The following is a 23,224-nucleotide window of genomic DNA, read 5'->3' as shown; positions in this document are numbered from 1 at the left end:
TTCCCAATTTGTTGGTTGCTGTTTCATCCTATTGATAGTATCTTTTGTTTTACAGAAACTTTTTTAATTTTATGAGGTCCCAAGTCAATTCTTGATCTTAGGGCATAGGGCATTGGAGTTCTGTTCAGGAAAATTTCCCCTGTGCCTATGTGTTTAAGGCTCTTCCCCAGTTTTTTTTTTTTTTTCTATTAGTTGCAGCGTGTCTGGTTTTATGTGGAGGCCCTTGATCCACTTGGACTTGAGCTCAGTACAGGGGGATAAGAATGGATCGATTTGCATTTTTCTGCTTGCTAACTTCCAGTTGAACCAGCACCATTTGTTGAAGAAGCTATCTTTTTTCCACTGGATGGTTGTAGCTCCTTTGTCAAAGATCAAGTGACCATAGGTCTGTGGGTTCATTTCTGGGTCTTCAATCCTATTCCACTGATTTACCTGCCTGTCACTTTATCAATACCATGCAGTTTTTAACACTATTGCTCTGTAGTATTGTTTGAAGTCTGGGATACTGATTCCCCCAGAATTTCTTTTACTGTTGAGAATAGTTTTATCTATCCTGGGTTTTTTGTTATTCCAGATGAATTTGAGAATTGCTCTTTCTAACTCTATGAAGAACTGAGTTGGGATTTTGATGGGAATTACATTGAATCTGTGGATTGCTTTTGGCAAGATGGCCATTTTAACTATATTAATCTTGCCAATCCACAAGCATGGAAGATCTTTCCATCTTCTGAGGTCTTCTTGGATTTCTTTCTTCAGAGACTTGAAGTTCTTGTCATACAGATCTTTCACTTGTTTGGTTAGAGTCAGCCAAAGATATTTTATATTGTTTGTGACTATTTTTTTTTAATTTTTTTATTCGATATAATTTATTTACATTTCAAATGATTTCCCCTTTTCTAGCCCCCCCCACTCCCCGAAAGTCCCGTAAGCCCTCTTCTCTTCCCCTGTCCTCCCACCCACCCCTTCCCACTTCCCCGTTCTGGTTTTGCTGAATACTGCTTCACTGAGTCTTTCCAGAACCAGGGGCCACTCCTTCTTTCTTTTGATGAGTGGATTATGTTTTGGGTATTCCAGTTTTCTAGGTTAATATCCACTTATTAGTGAGTGCATACCATGATTCACCTTTTGAGTCTGGGTTACCTCACTTAGTATGATATTCTCTAGCTCCATCCATTTGCCTAAGAATTTCATGAATTCATTGTTTCTAATGGCTGAATAGTACTCCATTGTGTAGATATACCACATTTTTTGCATCCACTCTTCTGTTGAGGGATACCTGGGTTCTTTCCAGCATCTGGCAATTATAAATAGGGCTGTTATGAACATAGTAGAGCATGTATCCTTATTACATGGTGGGGAATCCTCTGGGTATATGCCCAGGAGTGGTATAGCAGGATCTTCTGGAAGTGAGGTGCCCAGTTTTCGGAGGAACCGCCAGACTGATTTCCAGAGTGGTTGTACCAATTTGCAACCCCACCAGCATTGAAGGAGTGTTCCTCTTTCTCCACACCCTTTCCAACACCTGCTGTCTCCTGAATTTTTAATCTTAGCCATTCTGACTGGTGTAAGATGAAATCTCAGGGTTGTTTTGATTTGCATTTCCCAGTATAAAGTATCTTGGGGTGACTCTTACCAAACATGTGAAAGATCTGTATGACAAGAACTTCAAGACTCTGAAGAAGGAAATGGAAGAAGACCTCAAAAAATGGGAAAACCTCCCATGCTCATGGATCAGTAGAATCAATATAGTTAAAATGTCCAGTTTGCCAAAAGCAATATACAGATTCAATGCAATACCCATCAAAATCCCAACTCAATTCTTCAAAGAGTTAGAAAGAGCAATTATCAAATTCATCTGGAACAACAAAAAACCCAGGATAGCTAAAACTATTCTCAGCAACAAAAGAAAATCTGGGGGAATCAGCATCCCTGACCTCAAGCAATACTACAGAGCAATAGTGTTAAAAACTGCATGGTATTGGTACAGTGACAGGCAGGAGGATCAATGGAACAGGATTGAAGATCCAGAAATGAACCCACACACCTATGGCCACTTGATCCTCGACAAAGAGGCTGAAAACATCCAATGGAAAAAAGATAGCCTTTTCAACAAATGGTGCTGGCTCAACTGGAGGTCAGCATGCAGAAGAATGCGAATTGATCCATCCTTGTCTCCTTGTACTAAGCTCAAATCCAAATGGATCAAGGACCTCCACATAAACCCAGACACTCTGAAGCTAATAGAAAAGAAACTGCGGAAGACCCTTGAGGACATCGGTACAGGGAGAAAGTTTCTGAACAGAACACCAATAGTGTATGCTCTAAGAGCAAGAACTGACAAATGGGACCTCATAAAATTACAAAGTTTCTGTAAGGCAAAGGACACCATCAAGAGGACAAATCGGCAACCAACAAATTGGGAAAAGATCTTCACCAATCCTACATCAGATAGAGGGCTAATATCCAATATATATAAAGAACTCAAGAAGTTAGACTCCAGAAAACCGAACAACCCTATTAAAAAATGGGGTACAGAGTTAAACAAAGAATTCTCACCTGAAGAACTTCGGATGGCGGAGAAGCATCTGTTTGTGACTATTTTGAAGGGAGTTATTTCCCCAATTTTTTTCTCAGCCTGTATAGAATTTGAGTATAGGAAGGCTACTGATTTGCATGAGTTAATTTTATATCTGGCCACTTTGCTGAAGTTGTTTATCAGCTGTAGGAGTTCCCTGGTGGAGTTTTTTGGTTACTATCATCATCTGCAAATAGTGATAACTTGACTTCTTCCTTTCCTATTTGTATCCATTTGACCCTCATTTGTTGTCTAATTGCTCTAGCTAGAACTTCAAGTACTATATTGAATAGACATGGAGAGAGAAGGCAGCCTTGTCTGATCTCTGATTTAGTGGGAATGATTCAAGTTTCTCTCCATTTAGTTTGATGTTTGCTACTGGTTTGCTGTATATTGCTTTTACTATGTTTAGATATGGGCCTTGCATTCCTGTTCTTTCCAAGACTTTTAGCATGAAAGGATGCTGAATATTTCAAATGCTTTTTCAGCACCTAATGAAATGGCCATGTGTTTTTTTTTTTCTTTGCGTTTGTTTATTTGGCGGATTACATTGCTGGATTTCCGTATATTGAACCAGCCCTGCATCCCTGGGATGAAGCCTACTTGATCATGGTGAATGATAGTTTTCATGTGTTCTTGGGTTATGTTGGCAAGAACTTTATTGAGTATTTATGCATCGACAATCATAAGGGAAATTGGTCTGAAGTTCTCAATCTTTGTTGGATCTTTGTGTGGCTTTGGTATCAGTGTAATTGTGGCTTCGAAGAAGGAGTTGGGTAGTGTTCCTTCTGTTTCTATTTTGTGGAATAGTTTGAAGAGTATTGGTGTTAGGCCTTTTTTGAAGGTCTGATAGAATTCTGCACTAAAACTATCTGGTACTGTTTTTTTTTTTTTTTTTTTTTTTGTTGTTGTTGTTGTTGTAGGACTTTCAATGATCACTTCTATTTCTTTAGGGGTTATGGAACTGTTTAGATGGTGTATTTGATCCTGATTTAATTTAGTTATTTGGTATCTGTCTAGGAAAATGTCCATTTCCTCCAGATTTTCCAGTTGTGTTGAGTATAGGCTTTTGTAGTAGAATTTGATGATTTTTTGAGTTTCCTCATTTTTTGTTGTTGTATCTCCCTTTTCATTTCCGATATTGTTAATTTGGATACTGTCTCTGTGCTCTCTGGTTAGTCTGGCTAAGAGTTTATATATCTTGTTGATTTTCTCAAAAAACCAGCTCCTGGTTTTGTTGATTCTTTGCATGATTCTTTTTGTTTCTACTTGGTTGATTTCAGCCCTGTGTTTGATGATATCCTGCTGACTACTACTCTTGGGTGTATTAGCTTCTTTCTGTTCGAGAGCATTCAGGTGTGCTGTTAAGCTGCTAGTGTATGCCCTCTCCAGTTTCTTTTTGGAGGCACTCAGGGATATGAGTTTTCCTTTTAGCACTGCTTTCATTGTGTCCCATAAATTTGGTTATGTTGTACCTTTATTTGTTTTCTTTTTTTTCTTTTTAAAATTTTCTATATTCTTTGTTTACATTCCAAATGATTTCACCTTTCCCATTTCCCCCCTCCCCATATGTCCCATAAGCCTTCTTCTCCCCACCCATTCTCCAATCACCTCTCTCCTTTTTCTCTGTCCTGGTACTCCCCTACAATGCTAGATTAAGCCTTTCCAGGATCAGGGCCCTTTCCTTACTTCTTCATGGGAGTCATTTGTTATGCTAATTGTGCCTTGGGTATTCAGAGATTCTGGATTAATTAATATCCACTTATCAGAGATTGCATTCCATGTGTATTCTGTTGTGTTTGGGTTACCTCACTTAAGATGATATTTTCAAGTTCCAACCATTTGCCTAAAAATTTCATGAATTCATTGTTTTTAATTGCTGAGTAGTATTCCATTGTGTAAATATACCACATTTTCTGTATCCATTCCTCCACTGAGGGACATCTGGGTTCTTTCAAGTGTCTGGCTATTATAAATAAGGCTGCTACAAACATAGTGGAGCATGTATCCTTATTGCATGCCAGGGAATCCTCTGGGTATATGCCTAGGAGAGGTATAGTAGGGTCCTCCGGAAGTGTCACGTTCAGTTTTCTGAGGAACCACCAGACTGATTTCCAGAGTGGTTGTACCATCTTGCAATCCCACCAGCAGTGGAGGAGTGTTCCTCTTTCTCCACATCCTAGCTACCACCTGCTTTCTCCTTAGTTTTTAACCCTAGCCATTCTGACTGGTGTAAGGTGAAATCTTAGGGTTGTTTTGATTTGCATTTCCCTAATGAATAATGATGTTCAGCACTTCTTAAGGTGCTTCTCAGCCATCTGAATTTCTTCAGGTGAAAATTCTTTGTTTAGATCTGCACCCCATTTTTTAATAGGGTTAGTTGGTTCCCTGGGTTCTAACTTCTTCAGTTCTTTGTATATATTGGATATTAGCCCTCTATCAGATGTGGGGTTGGTGAAGATCTTTTCTCAATTTGTTGGTTGCCATTTTGTCCTTTTGACAGTGTCCTTTGCCTTACAGAAACTTTGTAATTTTATGAGGTCCCATTTGTCAATTCTGGATCTTAGAGCATAAGCTATTGGTATTCTGTTCAGGAACTTTTCCTCTGTGCCTACGTCCTCAAGGGTCTTCCCCAGTTTCTTTTCTATTAGTTTCAGCGTGTCTGGTTTTATGTGGAGGTCCTTGATCAACTTGGAGTTGAGCTTAGTACAAGGAGACAAGGATGACTCCATTTGCATTCTTCTGCATGCTGACCTCCAGTTGAACCAGCACCATTTGTTGAAAAGGCTATCTTTTTTCCATGGATGTTTTCAGTTCCTTTGTCGAAGATCAAGTTACCATAGGTGTGTGCGTTCATTTCTGGGTCTTCAATTCTATTCCATTGGTCCATTTGCCTGTCACTGTGCCAATACCATGCAGTTTGTAACACTGTTGCTCTATAGTATTGCTTGAGGTCTGGGATACTGATTCTCTCAGAAGTTCTTTTACTGTTGAGAATAATTTTAGCTATCCTGGGTTTTTTGTTATTCTAGATGAATTTGAGAATTTTTTTTTTCTAACTCTGTGAAGAACTGAGTTGGGATTTTGATGGGGTTTGCGATGAATCTGTATATTGCTTTTGGCAAGATGGCCATTTTAACTATCAAGGATGAATTCCCATTTCTTCCAAGACTTTTAGCATGAAAGGATGCTGAATTCAAGGCCCATACCTAAACATAGTTAAAGCAATATACAGGAAACCGGTAGCCAACATCAAACTAAATGGAGAGAAACTTGAAGCAATCCCACTAAAATCAGGGACTAGACAAGGCTGCCCTCTCTCTCCATATCTTTTCAATATAGTACTTGCAGTTCTAGCTAGAGCAATTAGACAACATAAGAAGGTCAAAGGGATACAAATTGGAAAGGAAGAAGTGAAATTATCACTATTTGCAGATGATATGATAGTCTACTTAAGTGACCCCCCCCCAAAAAAAAAAACTCCACCAGAGAACTCCTACAGCTGATAAACAACTTCAGCAAAGTGGCAGGTTATAAAATCAACTCAAGCAAATCAGTTGCCTTCCTATAGTCAAAGGATAAGCAGGCTGAGAAAGAAGTTAGGGAAATGACACCCTTCACAATAGCCACAAACAATATAAAGTATCTTGGTGTGACTTTAACCAAACAAGTGAAAGATCTATACGACGAGAACTTCAAGTCTCTGAAGAAGGAAATCAAAGAAGACCTCAGAAAATGGAAAAAATCTTCCATACTCATGGATTGGCAGGATTAATATAGTTAAAAACTTTATTTTCATTAAATCCAAAAAAGTCTTTGATTTGTTTCCTTATTTCTTCCTTGACCAAGATATTGAGTAGAGCATTGTTCAGCTTCCATGTGTATGTGGATCAATCATGAGATGTGATTTAAAATACAGATCTTGCTTTTCTGGTGTGTTGGGGCATCCATGACTTACTTTTGTTGGAGAACTTGGTTCAGATGGTGCCACAGTGCCTTGGTTTCTGTTGGTAATGTTCTGGCATTTGCCTTTTGCCATCTGGTTATCTCTGGTGTTAGCTGGTGTTGCTGTCTCTGACTGTGGCTTATCTGTCATGCAAGCCTCTGTGTCTGTGCTTCTGGGAGACACGTTCTCTGTGTACACAGGTATGTAAGTACTCCTATGAGACCCGCTCTCTTGTGGTTGTATTTGGGTATGTAGCTCTGTGGTTCTGTTCAACTCTGGGTGCAGGCGGAAATCAGAAGACTCCTGTCCCAGTCTGCTCCTAAGCACTTGTGTCCCGCTGTTTTTTGTTTCAAGCTGTTTTCCTCTGAGCAGCAAGGGTGGTCCTACCTGTGCTGTTTGGCCTCTCTGCACTCCTGAGTGGTTAGTTACCTCTTTGTGTCACTTGGATATGGTGTGTGGTGGCCGAGGGCGGTACCAAGCTGGAGACTGAAACCAGAGGGCTTCCACCAGAAGGTTCCTGGCATGATCCTCTGGGCAGCAGGGGTGTTCCTACCTGGGCAGGCCAGTCTCTCTGCACTTCAGGGTGGTTAAGCTGCCTCCCTGTACCTCTTGGGTATAGAACACTGTACCAGAGGATAGACCCACGCCCTACATTTTGTTTCTACTCATAGGCAGATGGCAAGCTGCTTTTAAACAAAGAAATATTTATCCATAAGTATTCTCCAAGGAAGAAAAAGCAACTCTAGCTGAGTGTTTTTGGGGGATGTTTCTTTGGAAGAAGCTGATTTGGGGTTTTAAATGCCTACATTTATAAAGTCACATCATTTGTTAGTTTCTATATGATTTCAACAAGTTTTCTGTCAACATGCTCTGATAGTTAACTTGATTTTTTTTTCTTTTGTCTTTGAATATACCTTTAAGTTGAATTTGGGAGATAAAATGAATCAGTCTGGTTCAGTTTAGTCTAGTGAACTCTAACTAGCAATTGTTAGCAAAATAAATAAGTTAAATACTAGCTGGTAGATGAGTTGTGCCAAGTTATTCATGCCACAGTTACTGGTCAATCTCCTTAGTTACAGAAACACTGAAGAGCATTGACATGCACTAATAAGAGACTGTTCTCATCTGAGCTACATGTATTAAAAGAAAGTATTTCTCTTGCAGGATAATTTTGGTTAGTAATGAAAAATATTTTTTACTTGGAAACCAGAATGTTTCTAGTTTTATGCTTCATGTGGCCCTGAAATCTGAAGACAGCACACTTGGTTATGTTTCATATGATAATTTTTGGCTAGAGGATGAAACAAAAAATTTTAAAATACTCTCAGGATGATATTCAGGATATGTTGGTTAGTTTTTAATTACTAAAATGATAGATAAGCCCAGTAGGCATACATGGATTACATACATACAATCTATTGATGACAATAGATTAGAGAATAATGTGTAAGTTGGAAAGTCTGTTGTGGATACTGTTTGCTTTATGATCCTGAAGTGTTTTATGTCCTTTGAAGGGGTTGACTGGTATGCCTGTGGCCTAGCAGATGGAGACCCTGGGGGAAGGGTGGGTAAGCAGCATTTCTAGTTTGTGCTCAGGGAGTCAGAGCTCCTCATCAACCCTTTTAACTTTGTCAGTGAAATGTCTGACCTGCGACCTCCAGTGGATCGCGCCTAGTCCACAGAGACACAGACACAAGCTCTTTTCACTCCCCCTTGATGCATTCCTGCCTGTCCACAATTTTTTTTTCTTTTTTTTTTATTTATTTGATATAATTTATTTACATTTCAAATGATTTCCCCTTTTCTAGCCCCCCCCCACTCCCCGAAAGTCCCGTAAGCCCCCTTCTCTTCCCCTGTCCTCCCTCCCACCCCTTCCCAGTTCCCCGTTCTGGTTTTGCCAAATACTGTTTCACTGAGTCTTTCCAGAACCAGGGACCACTCCTGCTTTCTTCTTGTATCTCATTTGATGTGTGGATTATGTTTTGGGTATTCCAGTTTTCTAGGTTAATAACCACTTATTAGTGAGTGCATACCATGATTCACCTTTTGAGTCTGGGTTACCTCACTTAGTATGATGTTCTCTAGCTCTATCCATTTGCCTAAGAATTTCATGAATTCATTGTTTCTAATGGCTGAATAGTACTCCATTGTGTAGATATACCACATTTTTTGTATCCACTCTTCTGTTGAGGGATACCTGGGTTCTTTCCAGCATCTGGCAATTATAAATAGGGCTGCTATGAACATAGTAGAGCATGTATCCTTATTACATGGTGGGGAATCCTCTGGGTATATGCCCAGGAGTGGTATAGCAGGATCTTCTGGAAGTGAGGTGCCCAGTTTTCGGAGGAACCGCCAGACTGCTTTCCAGAGTGGTTGTACCAATTTGCAACCCCACCAGCAGTGGAGGAGTGTTCCTCTTTCTCCGCACCCTCTCCAACACCTGCTGTCTCCTGAATTTTTAATCTTAGCCATTCTGACTGGTGTAAGATGAAATCTTAGGGTTGTTTTGATTTGCATTTCCCTAATGACTAATGAAGTGGAGCATTTTTTAAGATGCTTCTCCGCCATCCGAAGTTCTTCAGGTGAGAATTCTTTGTTTAACTCTGTACCCCATTTTTTAATAGGGTTGTTCGGTTTTCTGGAGTCTAACTTCTTGAGTTCTTTATATATATTGGATATTAGCCCTCTATCTGATGTAGGATTGGTGAAGATCTTTTCCCAATTTGTTGGTTGCCGATCTGTCCTCTTGATGGTGTCCTTTGCCTTACAGAAACTCTGTAACCTTATGAGGTCCCATTTGTCAATTCTTGCTCTTAGAGCATACGCTATTGGTGTTCTGTTCAGAAACTTTCTCCCTGTACCGATGTCCTCAAGGGTCTTCCCCAGTTTCTTTTCTATTAGCTTCAGAGTGTCTGGCTTTATGTGGAGGTCCTTGATCCATTTGGATTTGAGCTTAGTACAAGGGGACAAGGATGGATCAATTCGCATTCTTCTGCATGCTGACCTCCAGTTGAACCAGCACCATTTGTTGAAAAGGCTATCTTTTTTCCATTGGATGTTTTCAGCCTCTTTGTCGAGGATCAAGTGGCCATAGGTGTGTGGGTTCATTTCTGGATCTTCAATCCTGTTCCATTGATCCTCCTGCCTGTCACTGTACCAATACCATGCAGTTTTTAACACTATTGCTCTGTAGTATTGCTTGAGGTCAGGGATACTGATTCCCCCAGATTTTCTTTTGTTGCTGAGAATAGTTTTAGCTATCCTGGGTTTTTTGTTGTTCCAGATGAATTTGATAATTGCTCTTTCTAACTCTGTGAAGAATTGAGTTGGGATTTTGATGGGTATTGCATTGAATCTGTATAGTGCTTTAGGCAAAATGGCCATTTTAACTATATTGATTCTACCGATCCATGAGCATGGGAGGTTTTCCCATTTTTTGAGGTCTTCTTCCATTTCCTTCTTCAGAGTCTTGAAGTTCTTGCCATACAGATCTTTCGCATGTTTGGTAAGAGTCACCCCAAGATACTTTATACTGTTTGTGGCTATTGTGAAGGGGGTCATTTCCCTAATTTCTTTCTCAGCCTGCTTATCCTTTGAGTATAGGAAGGCCACTGATTTGCTTGAGTTGATTTTGTAACCTGCCACTTTGCTGAAGTTGTTTATCAGCTGTAGGAGCTCTCTAGTGGAGTTCTTTGGGTCACTTAGGTAGACGATCATGTCGTCTGCAAATAATGATAGTTTGACTTCCTCCTTTCCAATTTGTATCCCTTTGACCTCCTTATGTTGTCGAATTGCCCGAGCTAGTACCTCAAGTACAATATTGAAAAGATAAGGAGAAAGGGGGCAGCCTTGTCTGGTCCCTGATTTCAGTGGGATTGCTTCAAGTTTCTCTCCGTTTAGTTTGATGCTGGCTACCGGTTTGCTGTATATTGCTTTTACTATGTTTAGGTATGGGCCTTGAATTCCTGTTCTCTCCAAGACTTTAAGCATGAAAGGATGCTGAATTTTGTCAAATGCTTTTTCAGCATCCAATGAAATGACCATGTGGTTTTGTTCTTTGAGTTTGTTTATGTAGTGGATTGTATTGATGGATTTCCGTATATTGAACCAACCCTGCATTCCCGGGATAAAGCCTACTTGATCATGGTGGATGATCGTTTTGATGTGTTCTTGGATTCGGTTGGCAAGAATTTTGTTGAGTATTTTTGCATCGATGTTCATAAGGGAAATTGGTCTGAAGTTCTCTTTCTTTGTTGGATCTTTGTGTGGCTTTGGTATCAGCGTAATTGTGGCTTCGTAGAAGGAATTGGGTAGTGTTCCTTCTGTTTCTATTTTGTGGAATAGTTTGAAGAGTATTGGTGTTAACTCTTCTTTGAAGGTCTGGTAGAATTCTGCACTGAAACCATCTGGTCCTGTGCTTTTTTTGGTTGGAAGACTTTCTATGACTCCTTCTATTTCTTTAGGCTTTATGGGACTGTTTAGATGGTCTAGTTGGTCCTGATTTAATTTTGGTATTTGGTATCTGTCAAGGAAATTGTCCATTTCCTCCAGATTCTCCAGTTGTGTTGAGTACAGGCTCTTGTAGTAGGATCTGATGATTTTTTGGATTTCCTCAGTTTCCGTTGTTATGTCTCCCTTTTCATTTCTAAGTTTGTTAATTTGGATACTTTCTCTGTGCCCTTTGGTCAGTCTGGCTAAGGGTTTATCTATCTTGTTGATTTTCTCAAAGAACCAGCTCCTAGTTTTGTTGATTTTTTGTATGGTTCTCTTTGTTTCTACTTGATTGATTTCAGCCCTGAGTTTGATGATTTCCTGCCTTCTACTCCTCCTGGGTGAAATAGCTTCTTTTTGTTCTAGGGCTTTCAGGTGTGTCATTAAGTTGGTAATGTATGCTCTCCCCATTTTCTTTTTGGAGGCACTCAGGGCTATGAGTTTTCCTCTTAGCACTGCTTTCATTGTGTCCCATAGATTTGGGTATGTTGTGTTTTCATTTTCATTGTGTTCTAAAAAGTCTTTAATTTCTTTCTTTATTTCTTCCTTGACCAAAGTGTCATTGAGTAGAGTATTGTTCAATCTCCACGTGTTTGTGGGTTTTCTGTTGTTTCTGTTGCTATTGAAGACCACTTTTATTCCATAGTGATCAGATAGGAGGCATGGGATTAGTTCTATCTTTTTATATTTGTTGAGGTCTGTCTTGTGACCAATTATATGGTCGATTTTGGAGAAGGTACCATGAGGTGCTGAAAAAAAGGTATATTCTTTTGTTTTAGGATAGAATGTTCTATATATATCAGTTAAATCTAATTGGTCCAAAGCTTCAATTAGTTTCATTGTGTCCTTGTTTAGTTTCTGTTTTCCTGATCGGTCCATTGAGGAAAGTGCAGTGTTGAAGTCACCCACAATTATTGTGTTAGGTGCAATGTGTGCTTTGAGTTTTAATAAAGTTTCTTTTATGAAAGAGGGTGCCCTTGCATTTGGAGCATAGATGTTCAGGATTGAGAGTTCTTCTTGTTGTATTTTTCCTTTGACCAGCAAGAAGTGTCCCTCAGAGTCTCTTTTGATGACTTTGGGTTGAAAGTCAATTTTATCTGATATTAAAATGGCTACTCCAGCTTGTTTCCTGAGACCATTTGCTTGTAAAATTGTCTTCCAGCCTTTTACTCTAAGGTAGTGTTTGTCTTTGACCCTGAGGTGTGTTTCCTGTAAGCAGCAAAATGTAGGGTCCTGTTTACGTATCCAGTCAGTTAGTCTGTGTCTTTTTATTGGGGCATTGAGTCCATTGATGTTAAGAGATATTAAGGAATAGTGATTGTTACTTCCTATCATTTTTGACGTTATTTTTTAAATTTGATTGCTTAACTTATTTGGGTTTGATGAAAGGTTACTATCTTGCTTTTTTCAGGGTGGAGTTTCCCTCCTTGTATTGGTGTTGTCCTCCTATTATCCTTTTTAGGGCTGGGTTTGTGGATAGATATTGGGTGAACTTGGTTTTGTCGTGAAATATCTTAGTTTCTCCATCTATGGTGATTGAGAGTTTTGCTGGATATAGTAGTTTTGGTTGGCATTTGTGTTCTCTTAGAGTCTGCATGAGATCTGCCCAGGACCTTCTAGCCTTCATAGTCTCAGGTGAAAAGTCTGCTGTGATTCTGATAGGTCTTCCTTTATATGTTACTTGGCCTTTTTCTCTTACTGCCTTTAGTATTCTTTCTTTGTTTAGAACATTTGGTGTTTTGATTATTATGTGACGGGAAGTATTTCTGTTCTGGTCCAGTCTGTTTGGAGTTCTGTAGGCTTCTTGTATATTCATGGGCATCTCTCTCTTTAGGTTAGGGAAGTTTTCTTCCATAATTTTATTGAAGATATTTGCTGGCCCTTTAAGTTGTAAATCTTCACTCTCATCTATGCCTATAATCCTTAGGTTTGGTCTTCTCATTGTGTCCTGGATTTCCTGGATATTTTGGGTTACAAGCTTTTTGCACTTTGCATTTTCTTTAACTGTTGAGTCCATGGTTTCTATGGAATCTTCAGCATCTGAGATTCTTTCTTCTATCTCTTGTATTCTGTTGTTGATATTTGCATCTCTGTCCCCTGATTTCTTCCCAAGGCTTTCTATCTCCAAAGTTGTCTCCCTTTGAGTTTTCTTAGTTGTTTCTACTTCTGATTTTAGATCCTGGATGGTTTTGCTTAGCTCCTTCCCTTGCATGTTTGTGTTTTCCTGTAATTCTTTAAGAGATTTTTGTGTTTCCTCTTTCATGAGCTCAGCCTGTTGACCAAAGTTCTCCTGTATTTCTTTAAGAGATTTTTGTGTTTCGTCTTTCATGACCTCAGCCTGTTGAGCAAAGTTCTCCTGTATTTCTTTAAGTGTTTTTTGCATTTCCTCCTTGTTGGCTTTTGTATTCTCCTGGATTTCTTTCAATGATTTTTGTGTTTCCCTTGCAAGGGCTTCTAACTTTTGATCCATTTTCTCCTGAATGTCCTTCATGTGTTCCTGTACCAGCATCATGACCAGTGATTTTAAATCCAAATCTTGTTTTACTGGTGTGATGGGGTATCCAGGACTTGCTGGTAGAGGAGAATTTGGTTCAGATGTTGCCATATTGCCTTGATTTCTGTTAGTGACGTTTCTGCGTTTGCCTTTTGCCATCTAGCTCTCACTGGTGTTACTTGGTCTTGTCAGTGCTGGACTCACCAGTGCAAGCTGCCCCTTCCCCGTTGGCCTCTGGTGCACAGCTTACACTCTGCACTGCCTGTAGACAGGGTGCTGTTGTCCAGGCTGTTCAGATCCCGAAGCAGGCACCTGAAGGCTCCCGCTGGGGCCCCGCAGGATTTATTGGAGCACACCGACTTCTCCCAGCTGGCCGCCCGGAAGCCCCCCACTAGCCTCTTGAGGGACCTGGAGATGTGGCGGCCACCCAGGCTGATCTGAAGCGGAGAGAGTTGAGCTGGGGGCTTCTGCCTGAGGCCTTGCCCCAGATTGTGTCTGTGGACCAGGTGGAACCCGTGTGCACCCCCAGGGAGCTCCGAAGGTGAATGTTGCTGTGACCTCCCCTGTGCTCCGCTCACTCCGCTGGGCAGCCGATTTCCCCAACCGGGCTGGCGCACACTAGGTTAGCCTTGTCGCCTGGGCCCTGAGTCCAGGCAAACGCCTGGGAGGCCAAGGTCCGAGCAAAGTTCCCCTAGGGCTATGTCTGTTATTTGGGTCCGCCAGGTGACCCGGATGGCGGGCGTGCGCGTCCGCGCTCCGCGAAAGCACCGGGAGAGTCTGTTGTGCTAATAACCTCCTGGGCTGGTTGACACACAGATGGCCCACCAAGCCGCCCAGTTCTTGGGGTCAGTCCTGTGCCTTTTGGGGCCTAGACCCCCGTTTTGTTAGCCTCAGGCTACGCTTGTTAGCAGTCTCTGCCCTCCCGAGCACTCTGGCTCCTGTAGGCAAAATGGCGGCGCGTGCACCGGCCGGGGCAAAAAAAAAAAAAAAACTCCTGGCTGGGTTGGCGCCCCGATGGCCACTCGAACAGCCCAGGGCCTGGGTGCAGGCCAAAGCCCGTCTGGCTCAGACCCCTGCGGTGTTGGGCCTAGGATTATGTTTGTGTACCTCAGTCTGACCGATCTCTGGAGCCCGGGATCAAGATGGCGGTGAGTCTCTCCTGACTGGCGGGCAGCCGAGTTCTGAAGTGGCTTCCGTGCAGCGAAAGGCTCCGCAGAACCGCAGTTGCTTGCCGCCCGGCTGGTCAGCGAAGGTCAGTGGTCGTGGGCGCAGGGCCTAACTGGACCCTGTGTCGCCTTGGTTCCACTGCTGATGGCCCTTCAGCTGGAGCAGCCACTGCTACCGCCGCCGCCGCCGCCGCCGCCGCCGCCCCTGTCCACAATTTTTAACTCATAAGAATGTCAGAATACTTTTAAAGACATTTGTTCCTGACTGCATACATCTTGGTTATGTACATTAGTGCTAGAAATTTACAACAAGTGATATCTATCTATCTATCTATCTATCTATCTATCTATCTATCTATCTATCTATCTATCCCTTGACTGTCAACTGGTTATGGCACAGAGGGAAACACAAATGACATTGAAAACACAGAAGACTGATGGATCTTTAGGTTTAAAGAGAATGCAAGAGTGATTGTAACCAGAAGATTTGGTTTCAATGGGAGGAAGGGTAGGTTTCAAAATGAGGCTAATGGTAAAGCTTCTTGAAAATGGATATTTCTTCAGAATCTCAGCCAGTCTCTTCAGAATCTCAGCCAGTCACTTCAGACAAGATGGACAGTCTAGCATCATGGGAACTGTAGACTGGTCTTGGAAGAAAGAATGGGCCTTTGGCAAGTGAATATTTGCAAACGGGGCAGCTTGTGTCACAGCATAGAAGAGGCGATGGCAGGAAGGTGGCTATGTGCTGTGGCTGGTATTCATGACATATTACTACAGGGGTTAGCCTCGAAATATTAGTAGAAAATTAAAATTCAAGTATTGATAGATATGCAAAAGCTTATAAACATATAAGGATTTTTGTTTTACTTCCAAAAGTGCAAAGAATTGCCTCAGCATGGAGCATGCCATATCAGGGCGCTTCCGTGGAGTTCTCCAAAAATGACCATGCTTTTGTTAGAGGATGCTTTATTTTTATTATAGAACTCTTAAATTACCTATGGTCATTAATTAGCTTTTAATTGTTGATCATATGATACAATTAAATTAAGGAAAGGAAAAGGTAAAGTGTAATGTAGATATACAGGTAAAATGTGATTAGGCACAAATTTGACCTTGAGTTTGGGGAAATATATATATATATATATATATATATATATATATATATATATATATATATATATGAACTTGAACATTTGAAGACCATTGTTTCATAAGAAGTAGGAAAGGGCTAGGGAGATTGTTCAGTCATCAAAGTATCCACTACACAAGAACCTGAGTTCAGATCCTAGAGCCTATGGGGGAAAACTGTGTATCAAAGCCTTGGAACATGGGGGCAGGCATGGAGACAGATCCTTGTTCCAGCCGGCCTAGCCTAATGAGCCAAAAAATAAAGGTGGACAGTGATCAAGAAAAGAGACTGAGCGCATACACACACACACACACACACACACACACACACACACACACACACAGTGCAAATATTCCTGATAGTAAAGCTTGACAGAAATTTCTATGGGTTCTCAGAGGAAAGTGGCATTGTAACTCTGTCATTGGGGTGAATAAAATTTGGAAGAGAAACAACTTACAGAAGCAGGAAATTATTTTGACTGATAGCTTCAGAGCTACAAGTCCCTCAAGGCAGGGAGGTTGTGATGGAGGAGAGCAGTTTATATTTTGATGGTTAAATAAATAAGGGGAATGCACGAAGGCAAGATAGCTCTAAGGTTATGTGCCAGTGACCTACTTCCACCTGTACTTCTTTGTTATCTTTCACTGTCTCTCAGTAATGTCTCTGTGTGATGATGACTCCACCAAGGGAACAGCCCACTTATGAGGTCAGAGCCCTCAGGACTCTCCAGAAATGCCATCCCAGGCACGCCCAGAAGTGTGCTTCATTAATCATCTATCTAAAGATAATGAAGGTCAGTTATAGTGTTAAGTTCCAAGAGCCACACTCATAGTAAATATGGTGGGTAAGTTCTAATTCCTTTTTTCAGGAATAATATGTGTATGTCTATGTGTATTTAAAAAGAGTGATTAAAATTAATACATTAAGAAGTCATCTGGTATAGATGCTCCTGATGTTGATGTTGGCAATGGAGACTCTTCATGGTCATAGTATTTAGCATTTCTCCCTAGATGAATTACAGATTTTAAAAAATGAATTTTATTACTTATATTGTGCACGTGTCAGTCTACAGACACATGCTTGACATAGTGTATGCATTTAGCTTAGAGGACAGCTTGGGGACTTGTTTTTCTCCTTTCTTTATGCTTGTTTTAGAGATTGAGTTCAAGTCATCAGACTTGGTAGCAAGTGCCTTTGTCGATTGAGCCATTTCTCCAGACTCTTCGGTGAACTTCTGAAAGGTATTAAAAATATTGCCTTTGCAGATGCATACTTCAGTGTGTGTTTTGTGTGCCTTAATGTGCAGTCAGAGACTTCACTAACCAGTTGAACTGTGTTTCAGACAGATCACACTAATAGAACTCTTCAGACCCCCCAAAATACTTGGAAAGAGATCTCAAACATTCAGAAGTACATAACAAAATGCAGGTCTGCGCTTCCTAGATATTTCACATAACTTCTCTTTTAGCTGATGTTTCAAAGATATTGGTCAAAACCCTCATGTAGGTGGAATACAGGTATGAGTCCACTAAGACTCTTTTTCATGAAGCTATATAAAGTAAAATACAACTCCTGAGCTGGTAATTTAATTATTAGCTGGACTGTCTTGGCCAGGAACCTTAATCCTTGAAGGGATCAGGTGAATATCAGGCATGCCATTCATACAGTTGCCTAGTGTAAGCTCTTTGAAAATGAACAGTTTACACAGACTGTGAAGAACCATGATGGAAGTACAGCTCAGTAGTACATTAGAGTTTGTCACATGAACATGAGACATGGCCACAGGAACACTCCATCCCCTACAGGAAAGTGGACCATGTTGTAACTACAGTTAGAATATTCTTAAGGGTAAATGCTTCATTTTCAGCTCTAATTGGCTAGTATATATACAGGTCAAACAACTGTATACATAAAAAAGTAAATGTATAGAGCCATATTGGAGTGAAATGAAGGAATTCACTTATTGACATATGCCATGATCCTGATTTAATATTGGGAAGAAAGTATGTCTTTGTTTTTTCCACAGAATGCTGCAGAAGCATGCTAGTTGCCAGAATGATTGGTGTGGCATGCTGAAGATATGCTGACTGTGTGCTTGCTGAGTGCCCAGACAATGGTAACATAAGAGCTATATTGGGTATATGTTCTTGACTTACTTTAATTGTTAAATGTCCCAGATTAGATAAATTACCTTGCTTCAAGCTTTTAGACTTTGTGGGACAGAACATGGAGACTGTTAAGCTAGCTTAGAAAAAATTAATCTAAAGAGGAGTTATAATGACTCTTCTCTTTCCTTTAATGTGATCAGCTGACTCGACCATAGACTGGTCTAGAAATAAATCCAATATTGGAGATTCCAATTATGAAGATGGCTAACAATCATCTTCAGCCAGCTGAGTTAATGTAAAATATAGTCTCCACTTTTCCTGGGAAGTAACAGCTTATCTCTTGATATACAAGGCTACCTCTCCCACCCCAGAGTCCAGGCTTTGTGTGTTTTATACCTCAGGGACATCGCAGATAAGTTAATCCTGTTCCACCTTTAACTCTTGACCTTGTTTGTTAAGCAGACTGACTGTCTCCACCCAGGCTCACCTGGATAGAAAGATCATGTGTCTGTTGAAGACACTTGCAGACCCCTTGTCTTCAAAACTTACACAAGTGGATCTCCAAAAAGGGAGCCACATAGAACTCAGATCTATGTGTGTTTGTTTATGAACAAACATCGGCCCCAGTGCGAGGTGCGAAGCAAGGCACCGCATCGGGAGGTGAATTTCTGCCTCTGAATCCCCAGGAAAGTACACCTAATTGCATAGGGGTTAACGTTGAGAGGCTGTCCTTAAAATAATAAGGGAGCCTATTATCCCTCCTCTGAAAAAGACGTCATACAATATTTAAGAGGAATTAAAGTCAATGCTTTCCCTCCCTGGTTAAGGTCCACCTTCTTATGAAGGATGATTATCCACTTGTTTTCTACCTCCTCATTTTCAAATTAATAAAAAGGGAGGAAATGTACAGAGCCATATTGGGGTGTCATGCCACATGGTAGGAACTTGACATTAGCCAAGGACAAGGGCAGGAATCTGACATTAGGGCATAATAAGGAAATAGGTTACAGCAGGAATTTTTATCCTAGGGTGGAGTGCTCAGAGTATACTTGACATTGGTCAAGGTGAACTTCTCCCAACCTATGTTGAGCATGGATTCCTTTGCTAGTCAGGATCCTGGTCCACCTAGGGTGGAGAAGCTCAGAGTGAAGGTTAAATTCATTGTTCCTCCAGGTCTACAAATTCCTGAATTAAGCAGGTGACCCATTCAGCTGCCTGAGCAGTGGAGCCAAGGACCGCCAGATGACTTCCCCGGAACTCAGCCTGGAGTCTGGGGGGGAGGGGCTTGCCCAAACTGTTAAATTGTCTGATCATCATTAAATTTGGGGCCTCAATCAGTAAACTATCATCCTGGCCTCATTCTTTTCGCCCCTTAGCTTCTGTTCCAGAAAACCAGTTTGTAGTAGCTGCAGGCAGCTACAGAATACAACAAGTAAAAACATTAAAAACCTATTATGTAACAAAAAGAAAACCTATAGTGTATGTTGCTTTCTTTTTAAAAAATTATCATTTTCCATGTAGATCACCATCAAGGATGGCAGGCATGTGTACCATAACCTAATTTTGTATGTAGAGCCAAATGCCCATATTGGTTAGTCTGTTCATTTAAAGATACCAGTAATCTCAAGGTTTTGGCACATTGTGTGAGAGAGATTTTAACAGGACAAATAGTAGAAAAATAATTGAAATCTGTTTCTAGATACAGAGTTTCTGTATGACTGTATAGTAATGGTTGATTAAAATTATAAAAATTCTCTGAATTCATTATTTCAAAATCATCCATTTTATGCAGGTGATGCTTTCTGGGGCTTCAGAGAAGATGATAATCAGAATGCAATGCCTGTCAGTACCTCAGATGTTGATAATGATGGGTGCCACCCTGCTTGTCTGCTCAATAGTCAGTCAGTGAAGAGCAGCAATTACTTGCATAAAGACACTGACTGGTGGTTCAACAAATGTGGTCTCACAAACCTAAATGGCATCTGTCACAATCCTGGCAAACTTGGGAATTCAGTGGGGCACATGGATCAAAAACAGCTCAGTTGTCAAGATTAAATCTGTTCAAAAAAAAAAATTAAAAGAACCTATAACCCAAATTTTAAGTAATTTTATTTTAAATTGTAGTGCAATTTCCATAATTATTTTTAAAAACATGTTAATTTTTTATATAGTGTTTTTTAACCTAGAGTTTAATATTTTAACCACAAGATGAGTATAGATGGCATGTTAGTGTTATGGTTTAATTAGTAAACTTTAATTTTGTAGGATTTTATAAAAGCAATCATAGCATATCATGGTGTGTGTCCTATTTGATTATATTAACATCACATGATTGTTTGCAAGATGCATAGTGTTTTATATGGAACTTGCCTTCTCTTTTGAGCATATAAATTATAGTAAGCTGTTAGGAAAACTGAGGGGAAAATCTTAAATACTTCTGTATCCCTATGTTTGCTTATGCAATTTATAGATAATTTCTGTTGAAGACCATTACAAGGAGCAACTTATTAACACCACAAGGTTAAAACTTTTACCAAGTGATACCACAATATTTTAAAACTAGTAAGAATTTGCTGCTAAAATAAAATCCTTCATATTTTATCATGAATAATAATTTTGTTTTTATCTGTAGTATATTTTCTATACATATATCCTGATCAGTTACATTCTAAAACATTTGTATTTTAGATATTTTTAATTTTAATTTTTAGTTTTTAAAAACATTTTACTTAGTAGCTCAGCCATGCCTAGAACTACTATTTGGCCCATGCTGCCTTAGAACTAACTCACCCTACAGCTCAGGCTGGCCTGGAACTTGTGGGAAATCCTGCTTCAACTTCTTCAGTGTTAGGATTATAGGTATGAGCCACCACATTTGGATCTTGTCTCTTTAAACCAAGTACATGAACTGTAAGTGTGGTACACAGAGAACATGATGAAGCAGTGGTCTAGACATTCTTGGGGGAAATCCCATTTCTGCATGTATTTTAAGTTGAGAGGATATGGATGATAAAGATACTGTGAAGAAGACAGCAGGGAGCATTCTGGACCAGGCATCAGTTAGTGATGAGTGACGTAAAAAGCAAAGTAGAAAAGGGAAAACTATTCTTTTCATTTGATATAACACAATTCAAGAGTTTCCTTATAAAATAGGCTCATGACAAGAATAGCAGTTGACCTAATACAACTAGTCAATAAACAGAACTGTGTCATTATCACAAACTTTACACCTGTTTTACCAAATATTTGCACAGAAACTGAGAAATGAGACCATCCATACTTTGTAATATAACTTGCGGCAACCTTGCTGAAGGGGTAGTCAGAGGAAATAGCTTATATATCTCGATTTTATGTATCACATCTATATTCATGGTTAGGAATATCTGGTCAGAGATGGCATTTAGTGTGTGCTATGTAACTGATGTGACATATCATGCATGGATTTCAGTTCTTAGAAAAGTTCTATCAAGTTAGGGTGATCAAGGCAGTTGAACTGTGTGTAGACACAGCAATATCACTTATGTTAGTGATCTGGAATTCAAGCACAGGCTTTACCTCCTTGTCCTTTCCACTGAAACTCTTGTAAGGCCCATGATGTAAATGCTCACGTATATCTAGTCCTGTTCTAATCTGCTTCCCACTATGCAGTGTTATCTTTCATTCAGTGTTCTTCTGTGTAAAGAATAAATTGATCCTTAAGCCCATTATGAAACAACTTTTAAATAGTGTTGTGAAGGAAGAGTTTAGAAAGGCACATGATGATGTAATAGTTGATTGGAATCAACTTGATTCAGGCTTTGATGATTCCAGTGGCTCACTATCCATTGAATGATCACGGGACCTGTGCCTCAGATTCAAATAAGCACACCTCAGAAGATCTGCAGAAGCAAAAATGAGAAAAAACAACAATGCAAAACAAATAAACAAAAACAATAAAACCCTGAGACTATTTTTATTTTAGTGTAGGGATGCCTTTGTTTTTGGTAAATGCCAAATTTAAAAAAGTCAAATATTCACTCTGTGGCACTTAAGAATTTACTGCATTACACAGCTGTGAAGAGACTGTAGGCATTGAATTTTCCACAAATGTAGAAGCATTTTCATTCAGTCAGCCTAGGCATCTGAAACAGCAATAAATGGCATGATAAATCTTTGATTACTTTAAGGTTGTATACTTTTTTTTAAAAACACAATTTGAAAACACTTAATCTTTAATAATATTGTACTTTCATACTTGTATGTACATGCTATTATAAAAAGCATGGATGATTCACAATCCAGCTCAAAGTAATACCCATCATAGACTTAGTAACACAAGGAGGAATCAGAATAGCTGATATCCTGGGAGTTAAGTACTTTATTAGTCTTCTACCATACATATGTTACATATGTGCATGCAAACTCTAGACCTACTGCTGTCTGGACAGGTCTACGTTTGGAAGGGAGTGTGGTTAAAATCAGGGGATACCGCAGTAGTGTCTATAGGCCAATCATTCCCTGCCATTTTGGTCAATAAGTGTTCACTGGAACACAGCCATGGGCATTCATGTTGTTTGTATCTTCTTTCATGCTACAAGAGTAGAGTTGAACTCCCATTGAGACTGATTGCATTCTAAAGGTGGTACTGTCACGTCTCTCTTATAGTGATGAGGAATTAGGCAAGTCTTTGGTTAGATTTAAGATAAGGAATGGGAAGAGGAGCCATCAGGGATTAAGGTCACTGGGCAAGGAAGATCTCTACATCTCTTTATATGTTGGACCTTGATAGAGAATCCCAGGATATGCTAAAAGGACTTGTCAATCTCAGGCCAGATTTCAAGTCTTATTTTACAGCAAAGTCTCACTTGCCCAATCTCTTCTTTTGTTCAAGAGAATCAAGGCGTCCCTATGTTCCCTGAATATAGTACATCATATACTTAGCTCCGGAGACAAGTAATAGACATTTAGGATTCTTTCCCAGAGTAATTGCTATGATTTTGTGGTATCTTCAGAAGGGCTTACTTGTGATTAAGATCCAATAAATTATTTTGCAGTTGGCTGTGACTTTCTAGAGAATGTTCCTGGCTTCATTGGGTTGTTTTGTATATCATATCCCCCCTGATACCTATAGAATTGGCTTTAAGTTCTTGAGCATTAAAGAAACATAGCCAGCATTCAAATAGGCAGCCTATATAGTGTATACACACAGATAGGATACTCCTCTCTGAAGGTCACTGAGTTCTATGACTTGGGTCTGTTCTAATCAGGGTTTAAGGGACTCAGGCTGGTGAGTACTCATAGGTTTGTGTAGTGGTATCTGATGATTCTTTGGA

The 23,224-nt window shown here is 40.0% G+C and overlaps 1 protein-coding gene across 1 annotated transcript in view; it reads left to right on the top strand.

Moving 5' to 3' along the window:
- Angptl5 (angiopoietin like 5) overlaps positions 1–20,018 on the top strand; it is a 56,785-nt gene extending 36,767 nt beyond the window's left edge. The window contains 5 exon segments of the mRNA XM_052189415.1: positions 7,678–7,721; positions 7,724–7,870; positions 19,705–19,915; positions 19,917–19,974; positions 19,977–20,018. Of these exon segments, the coding sequence (XP_052045375.1) occupies positions 7,678–7,721; positions 7,724–7,870; positions 19,705–19,915; positions 19,917–19,974; positions 19,977–20,018 (502 nt within the window).
- The last annotated feature ends 3,206 nt before the right edge of the window (positions 20,019–23,224 follow it).

The sequence above is a fragment of the Apodemus sylvaticus genome, chromosome 7 (genome assembly GCF_947179515.1).
Source record: "Apodemus sylvaticus chromosome 7, mApoSyl1.1, whole genome shotgun sequence".
In the NCBI taxonomy this organism is placed as follows: domain Eukaryota; kingdom Metazoa; phylum Chordata; class Mammalia; order Rodentia; family Muridae; genus Apodemus; species Apodemus sylvaticus.
This window is presented reverse-complemented; position numbering and strand designations above follow the sequence as displayed.